The sequence below is a fragment of the Bombina bombina genome, chromosome 1 (genome assembly GCF_027579735.1).
Source record: "Bombina bombina isolate aBomBom1 chromosome 1, aBomBom1.pri, whole genome shotgun sequence".
In the NCBI taxonomy this organism is placed as follows: domain Eukaryota; kingdom Metazoa; phylum Chordata; class Amphibia; order Anura; family Bombinatoridae; genus Bombina; species Bombina bombina.
Window position 1 is genome coordinate 1,030,937,293 of NC_069499.1, and position 20,190 is coordinate 1,030,957,482.

Genomic DNA, 20,190 nt, shown 5'->3' on the forward strand with positions numbered 1-20,190 from the left:
TTTGAATTACACATATGAATTATTTTTTATTGATTTGAACTACACAGTCACATTATATATCTTTCCTTAGTGGGTAATTAAGCACAAGCGCTTAAGAGTCTTATCCACCCCTAGAATATGGATGGAGCAGGTATTAAGTGGAAATTATATAATGCAGATTGCTATACGTAGGAAGTCTGCAGAGGGCGCAAATAAAACTAATTGTTGGATATAAGTAAAGAAACCAAATGGAAAAAAGGTGTGAAACCTAGGTTTCAAATATGTGATCCCCTTTAAATTAGTGTGTATATGATATGTGCAATAAATTCTTGTGCGTCAAATCTAATAGAATAAATATATATAAAATAAAGATCTAAAATTATTCAGATCCAAAAATATATATATATGAAAAAATATATATTAAAAAAAGATATATAAAAAAGAATAATGAATAAAATGAAAAGTAAAGTCAATGAAACTGTGATAAAAAGTCCTCGAGTCAGCTCTAGCGGATTGGGCTTGCAAGGATGATCTAAAAGAAATATAAAGAAGAGCACCTTTATGGTGCAGTTATCCAAGGTAAAATGCAGTAAAATCAAGGTGGCTAACAAATGGTTACACCCTTGTGAGTAACCATGTGTCAGCCAGTTTGATTTTCCTGAATTTTACCTTGGATAACTGCACCATGAGGTGCTCGCTCTTCTTTATATTTCTTTTAGATTAAGTGGAAATTATATAAGTGTATTTTTTTCCAAAGAATTTCTTCTTCTTTTTTTCTAGTTATGAGATGCTTAGGCATTCCTTCCCGTGTAATAACAAACTTCAACTCTGCTCATGATACAAATGGAAATCTTCTAATCGATGAATATTATGATATTAGTGGTAAATTATTGCCCAAAAAGACATCTGACAGCATTTGGTAAGATACACATTCTTGTATATGTTGAACAAAGCAAAGTTTTATATGAACTGATAATATATTAACTATCTACACAACAAAAGGGTGTGCGCTAATAAATAGCTAGTGATAACCTCAATGATATATAAGCATGTAAATACAATTAGAATTGCCAACATGTTAAAGGAAAGTTCAATTTCAGATTAAGAAGTGTATCTTTCTTCCCAACGATGGCAGCCTCCTCCTCACCAACAATGGTCCAGAGATATTATATAAAAGACAAAACAAAGGGGCGCCTCATGTGTAGTATCATCAAATAAGCATAAAGCCACAGAAAAAAAAAAATGGGTACTCACAAGGCTCTGGAGCACACCTATGTGCTTGTAGGGACAGGCTGCAGATTTTATCAGGTGTGACAGCTCACCCACAGAGGATATCAGTCATTAACTGAAGTAGCAAAATAAAAAACAGGAAAAGCACCAAATTGTGCAGATCACAAAGGATATGGTGTTTAACTTAGCACAAAGAAAGATTGGGTACTCACATATTAGATGAGCACACTTATGTGCTAGTAGGAGCAAGCTGGCATACTATGGTAAGGTGTGTCAGCTCACCACCAAGGGACCTTTCCTTAGGATGCAATATCCAAAAGTGGCAGACTTCTGTGTGTTGGGTTCCACTCCAAGCAGGTGCAGGCAGGTAAAATCACTCACAAGAGTATTTTTTAAAAATTAAAAAGTTTTATTTATTAAAAACAAATTAAAATACATATACAAAGGAGTGAACTAGGGGCATACAATCAAGCCCCCTGTAAATGCAACGCGTTTCTCGGCTCATACGCCATTTCCTCAGGCATGTTTTTTACCCTGCTACTGTCCTGCTTTATATACCTACTATCTAGTGCTAACTAACATTTTTCCTCTCTATTATAAGGGCGTGTACCCTTAATTGGTAACCTTCTACACCTGACTGTTTCAGTGTTTATTTGCAAAGGTATCAGTCTAGTGTGTTTAAATAAAACAAAGGTATAAAGTGAAAATCTATACAGCAATTCATATACAGCAATTCATAACCACCTAATAATTCTAAACAATTCGGGTTATGAATGAAGGTTCCTTTAAATGACGTCATCCAAGATGGCGTCCCTTGAATTCCAATTGGCTGATAGGATTCTATAAGCCAATCGGAATTAAGGTAGCAAAAATCCTATTGGCTGATGCAATCAGCCAATAGGATTGAAGTTCAATCCGATTGGCTGATCCAATCAGCCAATCGGATTGACCTCGCATTATATTGGCTGTTCCAATCAGCCAATAGAATGCGAGCTCAATCAGATTGGCTGATTGCATCTCTTGATATCATTTCTTGAATTGTAAACCTAGATAGGCTGATAGGAGCTTAGGAGTGTGCACATATTTTTAAAACTCTATGGCAGTGATATTTACAGAAATATATAACATTGATACAAACATTTTTGTTATAGAGTGCTAAAGGCACGTGAGTGCTCCTGAGGTCCTATGAGTGTACGTCAGTTTATTTCGTAACAAAGGATACCAAGAGAAACAAGCAAAATTCAAGTAAAATGGAAAGCCAGAATAATTCCATTCCATTCAGTATATTTCCTCCCACAGTTCCATTCAATATTAGTCCCTTCACATTTGGAAGATACTTTTGGGAAAATTTCATACAAGAGGTTTCTCCAGATTCATGGCCTCAGCAGCTTCACCAATACCAATTTTATTGTAAGCAGATTATTCACTAAATAGTGGAGAAATAAGTGTCATTTAGTAAACTAGATGCCTAGAATAAATCAGCCCCGGTAGAGGCTGGATGGGTTGGTGAGGCTGGAGAGATCTCTTTCTGAATTTAGCAGTTTTCCTGTTCTCTGAAACTAGTTCATTTTTTCCTCAGGTTACAGAGCCAGTGTCTGTGTTACTCCGTCTATACGTAGGTTTGTGTCACTTATTTTGGTAAAATATTGAAGCATTGTTATAAAAAAAATATATATGTTTCTCCTTTCTAAAAACCTGTTTCCTATTTAAAAACATCCCAGTTTGTTATGCATCAATGATATAGCTCATAATTAACAGATTGACATTAACACCCTCTTGCAGGAATTTCCATGTGTGGTGTGAGTGCTGGATGACTAGAAGGGATTTGCCACCAGGATATGGAGGGTGGCAAGTACTGGATCCAACTCCACAGGAAACAAGTAACGGTAAGGGGGAGGCGCACATGCCCATACCTGAGACATTTCAGAACAAGATGACCCTTTCAACACAGTTCTGTGCAGGTAGAAAATGGATTAAAGGGACAGTTTACATCTTGTAATTTTGAAAATTACAAAACATTTTCTGTTGTGCTGCTAAAGAATAACATATCAGCCAAGTGTTAACTTTTTAACACAAATTAACATCATTTTTACTGCAGTTATTTTTCAATAGCCAAATTCCATCCACCATTTGTCTTACTTGGATGAGACAATCTGGGCTTTAGTCTGCAGACCACCAGGCTAGCTGCGGTCATAAAGTTAGTATAAAATACATTTATTTGCTAATTAGGAACACATTTCTAGCAGACTTAACCTTGAGAAATCGGCAGGTGCATTTCAAGTTCTGAGTAATAGAAATTGCTACAATTTCAGAGTTAAATTACATGAAAAGGGGCAAAAAATATAATGAAAATATATTGCATAGTAGTTTCATTATGCATAAATAAACATTTAATTTACAAATCTCAAGGTGTTTACTTCTGTCCCTTTAAGTGCTGTACCATGTGGAATCTATTACAATTATTATTGCTTATCACTTGCAAGTCAGTGTGTTAGATTCAATAAAATATATTTCTCAAACTAAATGTGTCACTGAGAAAATATTTCCACAATTTCACAACCCCTAGAATTCCTAAATATTTGTAACTGCCACCTGTCACAACAAAGTCTTCTCCACCATAATTAATGAAGTCCCATTCTTCTTAAAGGGATATGAAACGCAAATTTTTTCTTTCATAATTTGATAGAGCATACAATTATAAACAACTTTCTAATTTACTTCTATTATCTATTTTGCTTCATTCTCTTGATATTCTTTGCTGAAAAGCATATCTAGATATGCTTAGTAACTGCTGATTGGTAGCTGCATATAGATGCCTTGTGTGATTGGTTCACTGTGTGCATTGCTATTTCTTCATTAAAGTATATCTAAAGAATAAAGCAAATTAGGTAATAGAAGTAAATTGGAATGTTGTTTAAAATTATATTCTCTACGTGTCATGAAAGAAAATGTTTGGGTATAGTGTCCCTTTAAGAACGTGTTCTATGCATTGAGAAGTGAACAGCTGCAACAGGAAGGATTCCTACATCACAAATCTGCTTTCAAATCATTTCAAAATAGACAAATTAAACCAAAAACAATAAAACAAAAATAAAAATGTCTATAAAACACTCCACTCTAACGTATGCAAAAAATAAAACTTGAAAAAAGATCAACAAAAATAAAAGAAATACAAATAGGCGGACAAGGCTCCCAACTATGTAATCTGTCTGTCCATCTTCGCGAGCGGGCATTGGACATATACGTTATTTCCTTGTGCAGCTCTGTTCCTGCTCTTGTGCAAACAAACAGCAGTGTTCATATGAATAGCACTTTGTAAGCCGCAGTAACTAGGCTCCCATAAGCAGTCGCTGCTTAGTACATGGAGCGCAACATCTGGTCAGTTTTGATATAGAAGGGGAAAGAAATGGGACAAAAAAAACAGTTTAGGTTTAGATAAAAAAATCCAGAATATGCCTCAAGAGCACCGAAGAACAGCCATTTGTTTGTGTCTGCAAGACTGCTAAGGCAAACTTTGCTGTATCCAGTATGACTCTGCCATTACAATCATGCGCATATGCTATCGTTTTGCAAACATGTTTCTGCAGTGCTGTGGTTACAATTACTGTTTTTACGCACTGCTAGGTGTTCTGATTTAAAGGGACAGTAAACACCTTGTAATTACAAGACGTTACTGTTGTGCTGCTAACGAATAACATATTAATCAAATGCTAACGAATAACATATTAATCAAATGCTAACGAATAACATATTAATCAAATGTATCAATGTTAAACATCCTTTTTTTCTGCAAATATTTAATAGTCAAACTCCACCCACCATTTGGCTTATTTGGTGGAACCAATCTGGGCTTTAGTCAGCTTAAAACAGGCTAGCTACGGTCATAAATTTAGTATAAATGCATTTATTTGTTGTTCATATCCATTAAAGCCAATTAGGGAAAGATATGTAGCAGGGTAAGCCCTGAAAAGTCAGCATATCGAGTTCTGCGTATTAGAAATTGCTCAAGTTTCAGAGCTAAATTACATGAAAAGGGGGTAAAATAATGAAAATATATTGCAAAATAGCTTTATTATGCATAACTAAATATTTTATATACAAATCTCTGTTTACTCTAATTTTTATGTGCGTGAACATCATGTATTGGGCCACTGTTGTAATTAAAAAAGATAGAAAAGAAAGGTGAAGTTAAGCTCAATGAATTTCAGACTATGGCCTCTAGTTATCAAGCTCTGTAAGGAGCTTGATGGCCTCTGTTTCTGGCGAGTCTTCAGACTCGCCAGAAACAGCAGTTATGAAGCAGCGGTCACAAAGACCGCTGCTCCATAACCTGTCCGCCTGCTCTGAGCAGGCGGACAGTCATCGCCGGAAATCAACCAGATCGAGTACGATCGGGTTGATTGACACCCCCCTGCTGGCGGCCTATTGGCCGCGAGTCTGCAGGGGGCGGCGTTGCACCAGCAGCTCTTGTGAGCTGCTGGTGCAATGCTGAATACAGCGAGCGTATTGCTCACCGTATTCAGCGAGGTCTGGCGGACCTGATCCGCATTGTCGGATCAGGTCCGCCAGACCTTAATAACTAGAGGCCATTGTCTTTACAACAAGATCCCTCAACAGCCTAATGGGCATCCATGAATCTAGCCCAATGTCATCATAGCACAGTACTAAAATGTTTTACAGTAGATAAAAAGATTGTTAAACTCCAAGCATGAGCGCCAGCAGAAATCTAAAAGCAACATGCCGTTATCACACTTTACACATCAGACCATGGACGTACTTCTCAAAACTGCCCCAGCTCCACCCGAGATATGCCCTTTCCCACCAATAACACACCCAGGACCCACCTACAATAAACAGATGGGCCACAGTGCACAATTTCTTTTACTTCCCTGTCTCAGAAAGCCTTCAGGAAATCGTGGGAGTTATGATACAGCTCCTCTGAAAGCCATCTCATCAGACCCTTGTCTTAAAAGCCCCATATCTTATTCACAGGTAACACCAGGCCCCTGGTACTACAGCTCCTCTATAAGTCACATGCCCTCATCACATTTCACATCAGAATATGCTGCAACTACAGCACACACCAAAATCCTAAAAAAATATTACATTTGCCTCTCACCAGTGTCTAAGTTAAATTGAGGGCCATAGTTCCCTAGTCAATATATATTTATAGCATTAGGGCCAAATCAGGGCTAAAACTTTCAAAATGTCTTATATTACTCTGTTCCCCAGGAGCTAACAAATTGAGGAATTGGTGCAAACACTGCTTAATTCTGAGAATTAAGCTAAGATCGGAGTCAGATCCTGTTGCCAGCTATGCACATTACGCTACTGTTTTCTTTCATGTTAACAACACCGTGTTTAATGTAAAATATTTGTATATCATTAGGAACATTCTGCTGCGGACCTGCACCTGTTAAAGCGATCAAAGAGGGAGAGGTGGGACTCTACTACGATTGCCCATTTGTGTTTGCTATGGTGAATGCTGACTGTGTGTCCTGGACAGTTAATGGGACAAGAGAGGAAAAGCACTTACGTGACGCTCATTTGGTTGGCACAAACATCAGCACAAAAAGTGTGGGTAGAGATGACCGAGAAGATGTTACACATAATTACAAGTATGAAGAAGGTATAACTCACTCAGAGAACTGGTAACATTAGCAATTAGCAAACCACAAAGTGTCTTTAACCCTTTAAGGGCAGTGGTTTTTCCCAGTTTCTGTCCTTAAAGGAGTTGGGCAATATTGGCATTTTTTCTTACTACTGGTTTCACCTTAATCAGGTGCTGTCTTGTTAAGTGCACCCATACATACTATATTCCATTTTTAAACAAACAAGCATTTCTTATGATACCCTATACCGGTATATAAAATAACAAAAAATAGGAGTTTAACACTGAAAAATGGGGCAAAAATGAAATCATTATTTTGTCTTGATTTTACAAATACCCCATAAGTTATTTAGCAAATATTGCCCACATATTACAAAGATGGAATTATTGGTTTAATGTTGAAATTTACTTGATTAGATATTTATAAAATGTAGGCGCTTTTTTAACCCCTTTATCGTCAAGGGTAGAAAATAAAATTTAGGGGCAAAAAAACCCTAAATAGATAAAAACGCTTTATTAACATAAAACATGTGATCATCCTGCATATCCAAAAGTAACAAGTCAGGATATTATATCTATATTTTAGCATTAAAAGGGTTAAAGGGACTATTTACTCAGGCAAGTAGCGGATAAGATTTGTTTTACAATGCCCTGCAGGAATAATTTTTATTAGATGGTGTTATTGTGAGTGTAGCTGTACTTTTACATGTATTTTTGATGTGTTTTGTGACACTTTTTTGTTTTGCAAAAGTTAACCAGAGATCTGAGGTTGCACTAATCTGACAAGAGTTAACTTCAATTGCACTCAAGCGATCACTCTCAACTTGTAATACGAGCGGAAAAAACAATTGCACGCAAACACCTTAGATAAACTCCTTATAGCTTGCACGTAACTGTTAGCGCTCCACTCGTAATCTAACCCTACATGGGCTGGTCTCTCTCTTCCACTCTCTACTGCGAGGTTGATTTATGCTGCTGCCTGTTGTTTACATAGCTTTTCTTGGATAATACTGCAGTACTCATATTTTCAGTGTGGGTTTGAACAGGCAAGAGTAACTATATCAAATGACAAAATGGGAGCACATTAAAGGGGAGAACATTTTACAGTACAATGTACCCTAAATACAATAGTAATCATTAGGCATATAAATAAATATGTTATTATTAATATTAGTTAATAATATTAGGCACATTTGATCATAGGACTAATGTTGATGCAACTAGATGGTCTGTATTAAATGTACATAACATAATCAAACTTTCCAATCAGTGTGATAATGGAATCCACCAAACATTATAGGAGTACAGGCTATGCGCTCTATTGCGCTCTGTAAGCAATAATGCTTGGAGCTCTTTAGGAAAAGAAATGGCAAAATTGTTAAGACATCGGGCCGATTTATTAAGGGCTGAATGGCCCTTAATGGCCCTGTTTCTGTGCGAGCCTTCAGGCTCACCAAAAAACAGGAGTTAAGAAGCAGCAGTCTTAAGACCGCTGCTCATCAACTTGTCCGCCGCTTCTGAGGCTGCGGACATCAATCCACCCAATCTCATACGATCGGGTTGATTGACACCCGCTGCTAGCAGCCGATTGGCCGCGAATTTGCAGGGGGCAATATTGCACAATGATTGCTTGTGCAAAGATACATGCCGACAGCGTATGCTGTTGGTATTTATCGATGTCTGGCGGACATGATCCGCTACAGCGGATAATGTCTGCCGGACATATGATAGATCGGCCCCAAAGGATGTACATTTGATAATGGTTATATTTTTTTTAAAACAATCAGAATCATTAAAGTTTAATTTTGACATCCATGTCCCTTTAGGTATCGCCATATTGTAAAGGGGTGTATTCTTTAGAGATGTTTGGATAAAATATATTTATATATGTATACAGAACGTTTTTTTCTGTGAAACACAAATCCTGAAAATGTTTTATTTTCTATTTTTTAAATAAGGTACCATAGAAGAAAGGAAAATATTACAAAAAGCTACAAATAATTTACACAAACAACATCCCCAGTCACTAACCAATGGAAGTATACATTATAATGGCACCAATGAATTTGCATCAAATGGCTTTTCAGAAAATGGCACTTTACCCTATTGTAGAAGATCTTCCCTAAATGGATCCTCTTTCCAGGATACTTCTGTCAATAAACCTCTACAAGATGCAAAGTTATTGCTTAAGTTTAAGTTGGCAGATTCTCCCCAAATTGGACAACCGATCAATTTAGTTTTACTGGCTGCCAACTTAGCTTCAATTCCTAAAACCTTAAAGCTAAAACTAAATGCACAGTCTGTGAAACATAATGGTGAAGTCCTTCACCTGTTCTGGAAGGATTCTATGTACATTGACCTCGGGCCTTCTGAAGGTAAAGAGCATTTGATTTATTCAAAGGCTGTAGAATATTGTTTAATTTTTTTTTTACTTTTGTTTGGTCTGTTTTTTTTACAATTACAATTTCTAAGATATACTAATTTGATTTAGTGTTCTAATTAAATTATATGATAGCTCATCTACATTAACAATAAGTAATCATTTTTAATTTTAAATTAAAATGTTGCCAATGAGAAACTTTTGGGGGGATGCCTTTGTTAAGTTATTGTTTTAATTATTATAAATAATAATTGCATGACAAGTGTACTTCCAGGTGTTTTTTTAAATAATTTAACAATTATATTTCTAGTTATTTGTACATCATTTCATGTCTATGTAGAACTGCATCTCAAATGTTGATCTCATAAATACATAAATGGGTAGATTCCAATCTTTCCGATACCATGTATTTGCGTTTTTTAGTCTCTAAATTTGTGTTTTCCAAGATCTGAATGATCATAATCCAATTCCAATAATAAAATTCTATATTGGGAAAAATTCAGATTGTATCATGGGAAAATCACCCATACAGTGCATGGACAGCAACAGCTTCAGCAATGAGCCGCCGACCATGAGCGTTGCACTTTATTTTGATAACAAAATAGACAAATCAAATTCAACAATCAAGGCTATTGATAAAGTTCAAATCTGGCCTTTTTGACAGGTTTGCCAGTATTCAAAGATGATTTGAAATATTTCTACTATTGTGTGCATGTACAATACACTGTGAAATGGTCACAGATAACCTTTTAGGTGTAAATATCATATATTCATTAAAACTATAATTAGCACTATTGTATAGTCGCTTGGTTGTGGTACAAAACAGGTAAGAGAAAAACACTCCTAGAGGTTCTCAATGTGGCTGCACCCTAAGAATAACAAATGCTCCTCAACAAATGTTAAAAAAGACTAAGAACCAACAATAAGGGAGAGTGCTAAATCATTAGCTAATTGATACTTGACCAAAAATGAAGAACACTATGTATAAAGGGAGATAAGATGCTTATAAAATATATAATGTACTGGATATAAACATAAGTAAAACAAAATAAAACATGACACAGATTAATGCATGTAACCGTACATTTCATAAAACAGAGTTATATACCTCAATAAAAAACAATCAATAAAAAGTCCAGCTAGATCATAAAACTGTAGAGAACAAGGAGGACAAACATGTCCGTATTTATATACCTGTACAAAATAAAAAATCTCACTGCAGTGGATATATATTGAAAGTCAAACCTTGGTATAGGTGCTGTGGAGTGCTGACCGAGCAGCGTCTATGCAAACAGATAAGGTCTTAGAGGCTCTATTTATCTTCCATATATCTATAACTTTACACCTGTAACCTGTCATGACCATAAACTTCCCCAAATCTTGCCATTATGGCTACCTTTGAAATAAAGACACTGACACCAGAATTTGTGAAATATGGAAAGGTCACGTTTAATAATTTAAATTAAAAATCTTATTGGGTAGTAACATACCCCAAAGCAAATTCAACATCACAAAAATGCACCAGCATTTGAACATGAACTTGTATCTCACGTGTCAGGGGGGAGGATCCTCTCCACCTCTATGTGCCAGATCCCAATTTCACCGCAAAACCTTTGTCACTGTACAACAAAATGTATATATATATATATATATATATAGCTGCTTGTTACCTTATCGCCGTCAACTAGTGTAGACCACTCGAGTCACCTACTAGCTTCAGCTGCTTATTAGGGAGCATGGGCTGTCTTACTACAATCCAACTAAATAGTTAACATCCTGCCCATAACCGTGCCAATTCCTTCATAACTCTCGCCGTGACCTCTCCGGATAGTTCCATCTAAATGGTTATTGAATCTAGGGTGGGTGGGAGGGGAAAAAAAAGGTTAGTATGATGCACTTCCTGTTTTCTTTTGTTTATATACCTCTTCCCAACCTGCTACCAGCTATCTTTTTAATCCCATACCACACTCCTTATCAGTATACCCCTCCTCTATTCCTAACAAGAAATCCACCCCCTTTTCCCCAGCTATTCCAGCTAGGAGCCCATCCCTTATGACACTCTGGTCATATTCATTCCGTCTGCTTGTTTAAGGTCTTAGAGGCTACATTTATCTTTCATATATCTATAACCTTTACCCCTGTAACCTGTCACGACCATTAACTTCCCCAAATCTTTCCATTATGGCTACCTTTGAAATAAAGACAATGACACCAGAATTTGGCGAAATATGGAAAGGTCACGTTTAATAATTTAAATTAAATTTCTTATTGGGTAGTAACATACCCCAAAGCAAATTCAAAATCACAAAAATGCACCAGCATTTGAACATGAACTTGGATCTCACATGTCAGAGGGGAGGACCACAAAACCCCCATGTGGCAGAGCAAGAGGGGGAGGAGAGAACCTGCAGCATAGACCAACCATTAGCTAGACCACCGAATCACGACTTAGGTTGGGGCATTTCATAGGATCCTCTCCACCCCTCATATGCCCCGCCTACGTGCCAGATCCCAATTTCACCGCCAACAAAGATAACTCTTTCCGCTACTAAACCACTTTAGCGATCTACAGTGACCTTTCCTTACCTTTATCATATCCTCCAGTATCCTCCTGATGTCCTCCAGGAACTGGTTGTTACCTGCGTCATTTAAGTGCACTCCATCTTGTCTATCTCCTCCATTTTTGCTGCTATTAAAGGATATTCTAGCGCTAAACCCCCTATGCTCTTCACTGCCTTAGCTGCTACTTGGTTAATCTTTCTTCTAGATCTGTAGCCCACTTTTTGCATTTTTGTATGCCTCCAAAACAATCTCAAGATTATATTTGACCATATTATTTTTACACCCTGCCATGCTAACGCCAGCCAACACATTACTTCTTTTATTTTCTCCTCCAATTCTCTCAGTGGATATGATCCAATATAATTACCACCCAGATGCATAATTAACACATAAGGGCGCCCCCATCTCAGCCTTGCCTGCTGTATAGTGCCCACCAACTCATCCAACTTCATTCCCTCTTACCTATCCACCTAATAATGGCCTCAGTATGTCTAAAACCTAAATGAGCCCCTTGCACTAATGCCCTGACATGTTCCCAATTTACATAAGAATGCCCTACCACCCATGATCTCAAAGCTCTTCCTGCAATGAGATAGAGAAAAACATTGTCATTTAACTTGGTTCTTATTTCAGGAGAAAATGTTGTTGTTTTTTTTGGGGGGGTTGCATTTGTCCAGCCTAACTTCACCACCACCTGCTCTAATACTTTTCTGAATTGAAAAATTGTGACACTAGACCCGTCCCTATGTCTCAGGAAATGGGGACCCCCCTATCCTTTCCGTTAACATATACTCTTTCATACATGCCACTAGATAAGATAATCCTTTTGCTGCCTTCATTGACACCCATGCCCCTTTACCTGCAAAATCTGTTTTTTACTTCCTGATCGAAACCGATACCGCCTTTTCACCCCATCTTACATCCTCATGTTTTAAGCCTCTATCTGTATCTTTCTTATTCTTAGACAACAATACTCCTATCCTTAAAGCTCTGTGAAAAGCCAATGAGAATGCCACCTTAAATATCAACGCCTCATCTCTGTCACAACATACCTCTTTCAGCACTGCTATCATATCCTCAAGTCTATCTTCAGTTATAGGCTCCCTTTTATCTTTTCCTTTCTTTTTGCCCACCTCCCAGCCTTTTACTACTTTCATTACTAAAAATCTCCTTGTTAAATCCGTCCTACCATGTAACTGGTGAAATACGCTATTCCTGCTAGCACCGTACCTAATTGTCCTTTACTCATACCAACCTGCTTTAATTCTCATAACCATTCTAAAAACCTGACTTCCACACTCTGCCCCATATTCCCTCTAAATTCATTTCACTGCTCTAAATACTTCTTGTATACCGCCCATGTTTTTGGCGCCACAGGCTTCTCAACCATTTCCCCGATTCCGTTTATTCGCTGCCAATCTACCAAAGAAAAACAGGGCAGGAATCACCTTCCTTTCTTGCTCCTGGAGTAACCTTCCTAAATACGTCCCACTTAAAACGTGATAATGCATCCGCCACCACATTATTATACCCGGTTATATGCTTTGCATTGAGACAAACATTGTGCTTAAGACACTTCAAAACTCAATATCTTAAATATTTAATTACTGGACCAGAGGATGATGATAAATTATTCAACTACTGCTTTATTATAGGACCAGCATATTATTCTTTTGTTTTCCAATATATTGCCCCAAAGTTCTATTGCCACTATAATGGGTAATAAGTCAAGCAATGTCAAGTTCTTTACCCAAGCTTTCTATTTCCAATCCATTGGCCATTTGCCCACACTCCATCTTCCCTGCAAATATGCCCTGAAACCAATACTGCCTGCTGCGTCCAAGTACAACTCTAATTCCTCCATTGACTTCACCTCCTCCCCTATCCTGATTCCATTAAAATCGCTCAAAAATTAATCCCACACTCTGAGATCTTCCTTCATTTCTGCATTTATCCAAACCATATGCTCTGGCCGCTTAGCCCCCTTTTGGTCCCATCTCCAATCTTCTTTAAATATCCTGCCTACTGGTATTACTCTGCATGCAAAGTTTAAAAAACCCCAACAGCTTTTGTATCTCCCTGAACATTACTTTATTTTTCTTTAGCATCCCTTTAATCATCTGACTTGCCTTATCAATCTTATCGGCTGGGAGTTTACACTGCCCCTTCACAGAATTTATCATGATTCCCGGGGGGGGGGGGGACCTTGTTCCTGGTCCCTCTGATTTTTCCTTTGCTACTGGCACCCCTAATTCCTTTAACATGAACTCCAACTCTTCCTTCTAAGTTCTACATTCTCCCGCATCAGCCCTCCCCACTACCAGAAAATCCTCCAAGTAGTGTGTGCCATAGTCACACACCCTGTCCTTTTATTAAACAACATATCATCCTGTATTTGCCTTTTTTTTTTTAAGGTACCACCCCTAGAGGAGACACAACCAAATCTACACAAGGCTTTTCTCTAAATGGCCCTGCCATTCTACCCAATCTCACTTCTTTCTCCAACTTTTCGGCTAACACCTCTTGAAATTCTGATCCTGATTTCAGGTTTCTAGCCTGCATTGAACCCTTAACCTCTGTTCTAACAGAAACAATAAAACCTTGACGCAAAACATTTGTCAATAACATTTTTTCATCCCTTAACGGATATGCTGCCAACTCTTCTACAATCCTATCTATTTTCAGTGGTGTTCTGGCCATTCCCCACTCCTGCCCCACTGCCGTTGTTACCATGCCCTTGAAAGGAAAATTCACTAACATTCACACTATTATTCCTTCTACAATCCACGCCTTGATGAGCTCCACTTTAATATCTACATGCGTGTTTGTACATCATATACCGTCATCAACCTTGTCCACATATCCAGTATTTTTACCTCAAAAATCCCTTCTTCCTTTGCCCCCTAATTGTAAGTTTCCCCTACTGAATTCCCTATCATATTCCTTCATTGCAAAACCCCCATATGTGGTATAGCAATCAGCTATCAAATGACTGTAACGCAATACCCCCTTTTGCTTTATAAGGGTTAACTGATACAAAGCATTCCGCATAAATTAATATTCCCTTCACCCATTCTGGGAATGTTTGTTTTGTCCTCTTCCCCTTAACCTCCTCTCCCCTAGATTTTAAAGCCACTGCATCCCTAGTTATTTCAAACACGTATCTGCCTCTCTGTGCTTTCTTTATTACCTGTGCTTTCAAATGAGTGGCTAATGGGAGAAGCTTAGTGCCTGCCACCTCATCATCCAAATTTACTTCATTATCGCTGCTATCTACATCATTAGACACCGCATTCTCAATCCTTCCTTTGCATATATCCTTCTAACAATTTGTTAATATTTTCCTATGCCCGCTACCATTACGCTTTTTCCTCCTCAGAATCAATTTTAGTAAAACTGTCAGACGAATCAGACTCGCTACCCGTCCCACAACATATTTTCTTACCTTGTCTCTGCTGTTGCATGGCTACCACCATCTGTCCCTCCTTGCCAGATGCTGCCATTCTTTGCATTGTTAGATTCCAGTTGTCCTTACATGCTGCTCCAGCTTTGTCCCCTGCTCCAGCTTTGTCCCTTGGTCCTTTTTTCCACAACTGACCTACATCCTGTCTCTGTAAAATATTCACAGTTGGATTAGTATCATCCCCCCTTATTATTGCAAGTAAACACAGGCCGCTGACCAGCTTTTCCATTTCTACATCCTATTTCACTGTCCTTTTGATTATCCCTTCTATCCCCCATTTCTAGCGGGTCTAGCATCACGTATGTGTTCCCCTCTACATCCCTAATCATCCTGGGGCATTCCCACCTAACCCCCTACTGCCATATTCTCTTCCTGGGTCTCGCTTCAACTGACTCACTGTCAAACACTTCTAAATATCTTGGGTGCCCCCTATAGTCATCCCTTCCTTGACTTCCTGTATCGATCCCTGCTAGAAACTGGGGAAAACAGTTTGGACCGCCGGATCCACAACTGAATCCTTCTTCCGGGCCTCGCCTATTCCTGTGCGCTCCCCCCTATCCTAAACGCTATGTCCATATCTAGTGACTCACGGTCCTAGCCGCATTCCCTATCACTACCCCTCACGCAGGCCTGAGATCCACCAGCCGTGCCCACCCTCTTGCGCATGGAAATGACGACATCGACATGCTGACGCCCAGTGTGCATGTGCGCTCATGACTTGACTTGCCTGGCGATGAAGGAGGAGGAGCAACACTACCCCTATGACCAAAAACATGGAGGGCGCCTTCCTCAACATCCGGTAAGGACCTGTCAGAGCTGTCCAGACCCATAGCCTTGTAGCAAGCGCGATTCCTGCCCCGCACATTGTGTCTAGCCGCCGGCCTATCGTAATAACTAGCCTGCTCCAACCCAAGCTGAGGTGCTGCCATGCTCACCCCTTACTGCCTGTATCTGCCCCCTTGGCCTAAGGGAATATCCGGGCTAGATGAGCGATCTGTATTGCTGAAAAAGACCAGCTCCCCCATACTCCCACATGATGCGTCCGATAGAGCCCCATCATCCACTGCCCCCGTCCTATTAATACTCCAACTCCTCCGCCAGCCGCATTAACCTTTTCAGGTGTTATTACTGTCTCCTCTCTACACGCCAATCCTTCCTGCTGAATCTGACCCTCCTTTTGTTTCATCTCCATTTTCTTTAGCCTCTTCTGTGCCCTTATCGCTTTCGTCCTCCAAATAGTCTCATCATCTGTTAGTAAACGCTTAGAAATCTTCCTGCTCCCATCTACCACAAACGATCTCTGCAACACAGCTATTACAGCACCTGGAAACAAAAAAGGTTAGCATGATGCACTTCCTGTTTTCTTTTGTTTATATATCTCTTCCCCACCTCCTACCAGCTATCTTTGTAATCCCACACCACACTCCTTATCAGTATACCCCTCCTCTATTCCTAACAAGAAATCCACCCCCTTTTTCCCAGCTATTCCAGCTAGGAGCCCATCCCTTATGATGCTCTGGTCATATGCATTCCTTCTGCTTGTTAAAGCAGACGGAGCATTGCCAGTGGTGTGTTTGCACACACTTCCAGATCACGTGGGATGATGACTGCGAGTCAGGGATTGGATGATATCGTTATACCCTCTGTGTCAGTCTTATAGATGGTCCGTGTGTAATCGGACTTTGGCGATCGAATTTGTATGTACCCTGTCATTCAGGGAAAACAGAAGTTTGGATCTCCTATGTGTGAGAGTAGTATTCGTAACCAATTCCTCAGCTATCTTTTCGCCTGCAAAGACCAAGTGCGCATGCATGAAACGCGTATGCAGGTGGACCTGTGTTCATTGTGATTCTACTTTGTGAAGAGAAGTGTTTTTATGAGTGCCATTGTCTATGCTTTTAAATGGATTAATAAACTTTTTTGGATTTTATAGAGAGGCTGCTTTTCTACTGGGCTGTAGTATGCTGCACTTTTACTTTATCATATATATATATATATATATATATATATATATATATATATATATATATATATATATATATATTTCAAATAGTAAAATGCAAAAGTGGACTCAACAAGTGGATCACACTTTTACAAAAAACAAAAAGAGTTGCGCACACTAACAACAAATAACTACACGGGTTATGATTTAACACAATGTGTCACAGTGAAATTGTAAATAGAATTGTAAATAGAATCCTAATAATTATATCCTAATTAACAGGGATAGGCAAGGTGTCCGTACACGGACACTGTTGTCCATGACTATGCCCTTGCCACTACCTTAGTATATCTTTTCTTTCTGATTAAATAATAGGAATAAAAAAAAAATGTAGTGTAAATTAAGTTAGTGGCTTGTCAAGAGACTGCTAGTGATATTGGGTAATAAGTTATGGAATAAATTAAAGCCTGAGTGAAATACTGGATGTGTATCTGCATCTGTATAATAACACCCAGCTCTATACAAAGGCACAGTAGTGACACTGGCACATGCGTATAGCCTGACAAGGGCTGGTTATTGGGTCAGTGGTATCTGCATCAGTATAATAACACCCATCACTATATAATGACACAGTAGTGACACGGGCACATGGGTATAGCCAGAGGAGGGCTGGTTATAGAATCAGTGGTATCTGCATCAGTATAATATCCATCACTATATAATGACACAGTAGTGACACTGGCTTATGGGTATAGCCAGAGGAGGGCTGGTTATAGGGTCAGTGGTTTCTGCATCAGTATAATAACACCCAACACTATATAATGACACAGTAGTGGCACTGGCTCATGGGTATAGCCAGAGGAGGGCTGGTTATAGGGTCAGTGATATCTGCATCAGTATAATAACACCCAGCACTATATAATGATACAGTAATGACACTGGGTTCATGGGTAAAAGCCAGAGGAGGGCTGGTTATAGGATCAGTAGTATCGGCATCAGTATAATAACACCCAGCACTATATAATGACACAGTAGTGACACTGGCTCATGGGTATAGCCAGAGGAGGGCTGGTTATAGGATCAGTGGTATCTGCATCAGTATAATAACACCAAGCACTATAAAATAATGTTTTTAATTTCAAATGTACCTTGGTGTCCTTCATTAAGGTCTGTACTTTGGAAAATGTCCGCCACAGCCTTTGTCTGTGCCTATCCCTGCTAATTAATAGCAGACTTCCAAATGTAAATAACAATGTAAACAGTAAAATTGGATATAACTGTAACAATATGATCAGTGTAGTAAGATATAACTAAAACTTCCACGCCCACCTTACGTCATTTTCGACACACACGCTGAAGAGTTTCTCTGAGTTCTGTAAGGAGATCCACAGCGTCTGTTTTTCAGCTCAAACATAGAGCGATATTTTACTATTTCAGAAGTGACTTTCTAACACCAATTAGCAAAACAGGATTATTTGCTTAACCCACCGGAAAAAACTAAATATACGGACTTGAGAATCTGAGACTGGGACTACAGCCTGGCGTTTTTCCGGATATAAGTGGGGACACTTTAAGAATCCAATTGCCTCAACTTACCTCATTCGATTGAGGTTTTATTTGTGAGTAGGGATTACCCTAAAAAGTTTTTATGTATTTTATATGTATTTGTATTAAACCTAATTGATCTGCACTATGAGAGGGGTGTCTATGCGCTTGTTTTTTTAGATATTCACACATATATATATATATATATATATATATATATATATATATATATAATATATACACGTATAAAGGTAATTTATGAAGAATATATATACTCTTACTTGAAACCTATACTGCACAAATCACTTACAATATAAAGTGTCTTTGTGCATTAATAAAAAATAGCAAATTCATAATATTAAATAAAAAATATATTTTGAAAAAAATATTTTTAAAGAAAAAAGTATATATTTTGAAAAAAAATGTGTTAATATTTTCAGAAGAAAATAGTAATATAATAAGAAAAAAAATATCTTTTAGAATAAAAAATTCAGATCAAACTCCATGTTTAGCCCAGAGGGGTGTAAAGTTTTAAAGTTAAAAATACATTCTGCTTCTTGCCTCAAAAGAATGGTCCCTATATTTCCTCCTCTTTTGTTAAGGTGTACCTCTTTGTTTAATTTGTAATAGGTGTTCTCTTATTCTGTCCATTAGCTATCGGCTCGTTTGGCCAAAATATTGGTAACCACATGAACATTGAATACAATATATTACGTTTTTATCAGGGCATCTTATAATGTCTCTGATTTTAATAAAATGCTCTGTGTTATTGGATTTAATCTCCTTTATTTTAGTGCTATGTTTACATGCCTTACAATTAGTGCACAGGAAAAAGAACACTATTCTTTCTCCATATAGACTTTTTTCTAATGGTCTTACTATATTGTTCCCTTTGTATTCACTAGGGGATATAATCATTTTTAAATTTTTAGCCTTTTTGAATATTACTTCTGGATGTTTTTTTTACTTTATTTCCTAGTATTTGATCTTTCTTAATGAAATGCCAATGTTTTGTAAGGATTTTTTTTTATTTTTGTTATATTGTGAACTATAATTAGTCACAAATGGTATAAAAAAAGCTTTCTTTTTCTTTCGAGGTATGTTTATCTTTTTTGGTTTCTAAATTTGGACCTCGTTTTTAGCCTCATTAACCAATTTCATATTATATCCCTTCTCTTCAAACCTCTTTGAAAGTGTTTCTGATTCTTTATTAAAACGTTTAATGTTACAACAGTTCTTCTTCATATGGAGGAATTGTCCTTTTGGGATGTTAGTCTTCCATTTATTTAAGTGAAAGCTTTCATTATGGATATAACAAACAGAAAACCTGGCACTCACCAGCAGATTCACAGTAATGTTTAAAAGCAAAACTGGGGGAGTCAGTTACATTTGGCGCCAGTTCCCAGTTGGTTTGTTTGGAAGTATGCATTGTGTGGGTGCTGGTTTAGGGTCCCAGGAAAGGGGAGACCTTGTCATGG

At 38.0% G+C, this 20,190-nt stretch overlaps 1 protein-coding gene across 2 annotated transcripts in view; it reads left to right on the forward strand.

Moving 5' to 3' along the window:
* LOC128640878 (protein-glutamine gamma-glutamyltransferase 5-like) overlaps positions 1-20,190 on the forward strand; it is a 125,594-nt gene that overhangs the window by 66,145 nt on the left and 39,259 nt on the right. For both annotated transcript variants that reach the window (XM_053693331.1, XM_053693338.1), the window contains 4 exons: positions 760-898; positions 2,992-3,095; positions 6,599-6,838; positions 8,779-9,195. In XM_053693331.1, the coding sequence (XP_053549306.1) occupies positions 760-898; positions 2,992-3,095; positions 6,599-6,838; positions 8,779-9,195 (900 nt within the window). The remainder of the gene's footprint in view (positions 1-759; positions 899-2,991; positions 3,096-6,598; positions 6,839-8,778; positions 9,196-20,190) is intronic.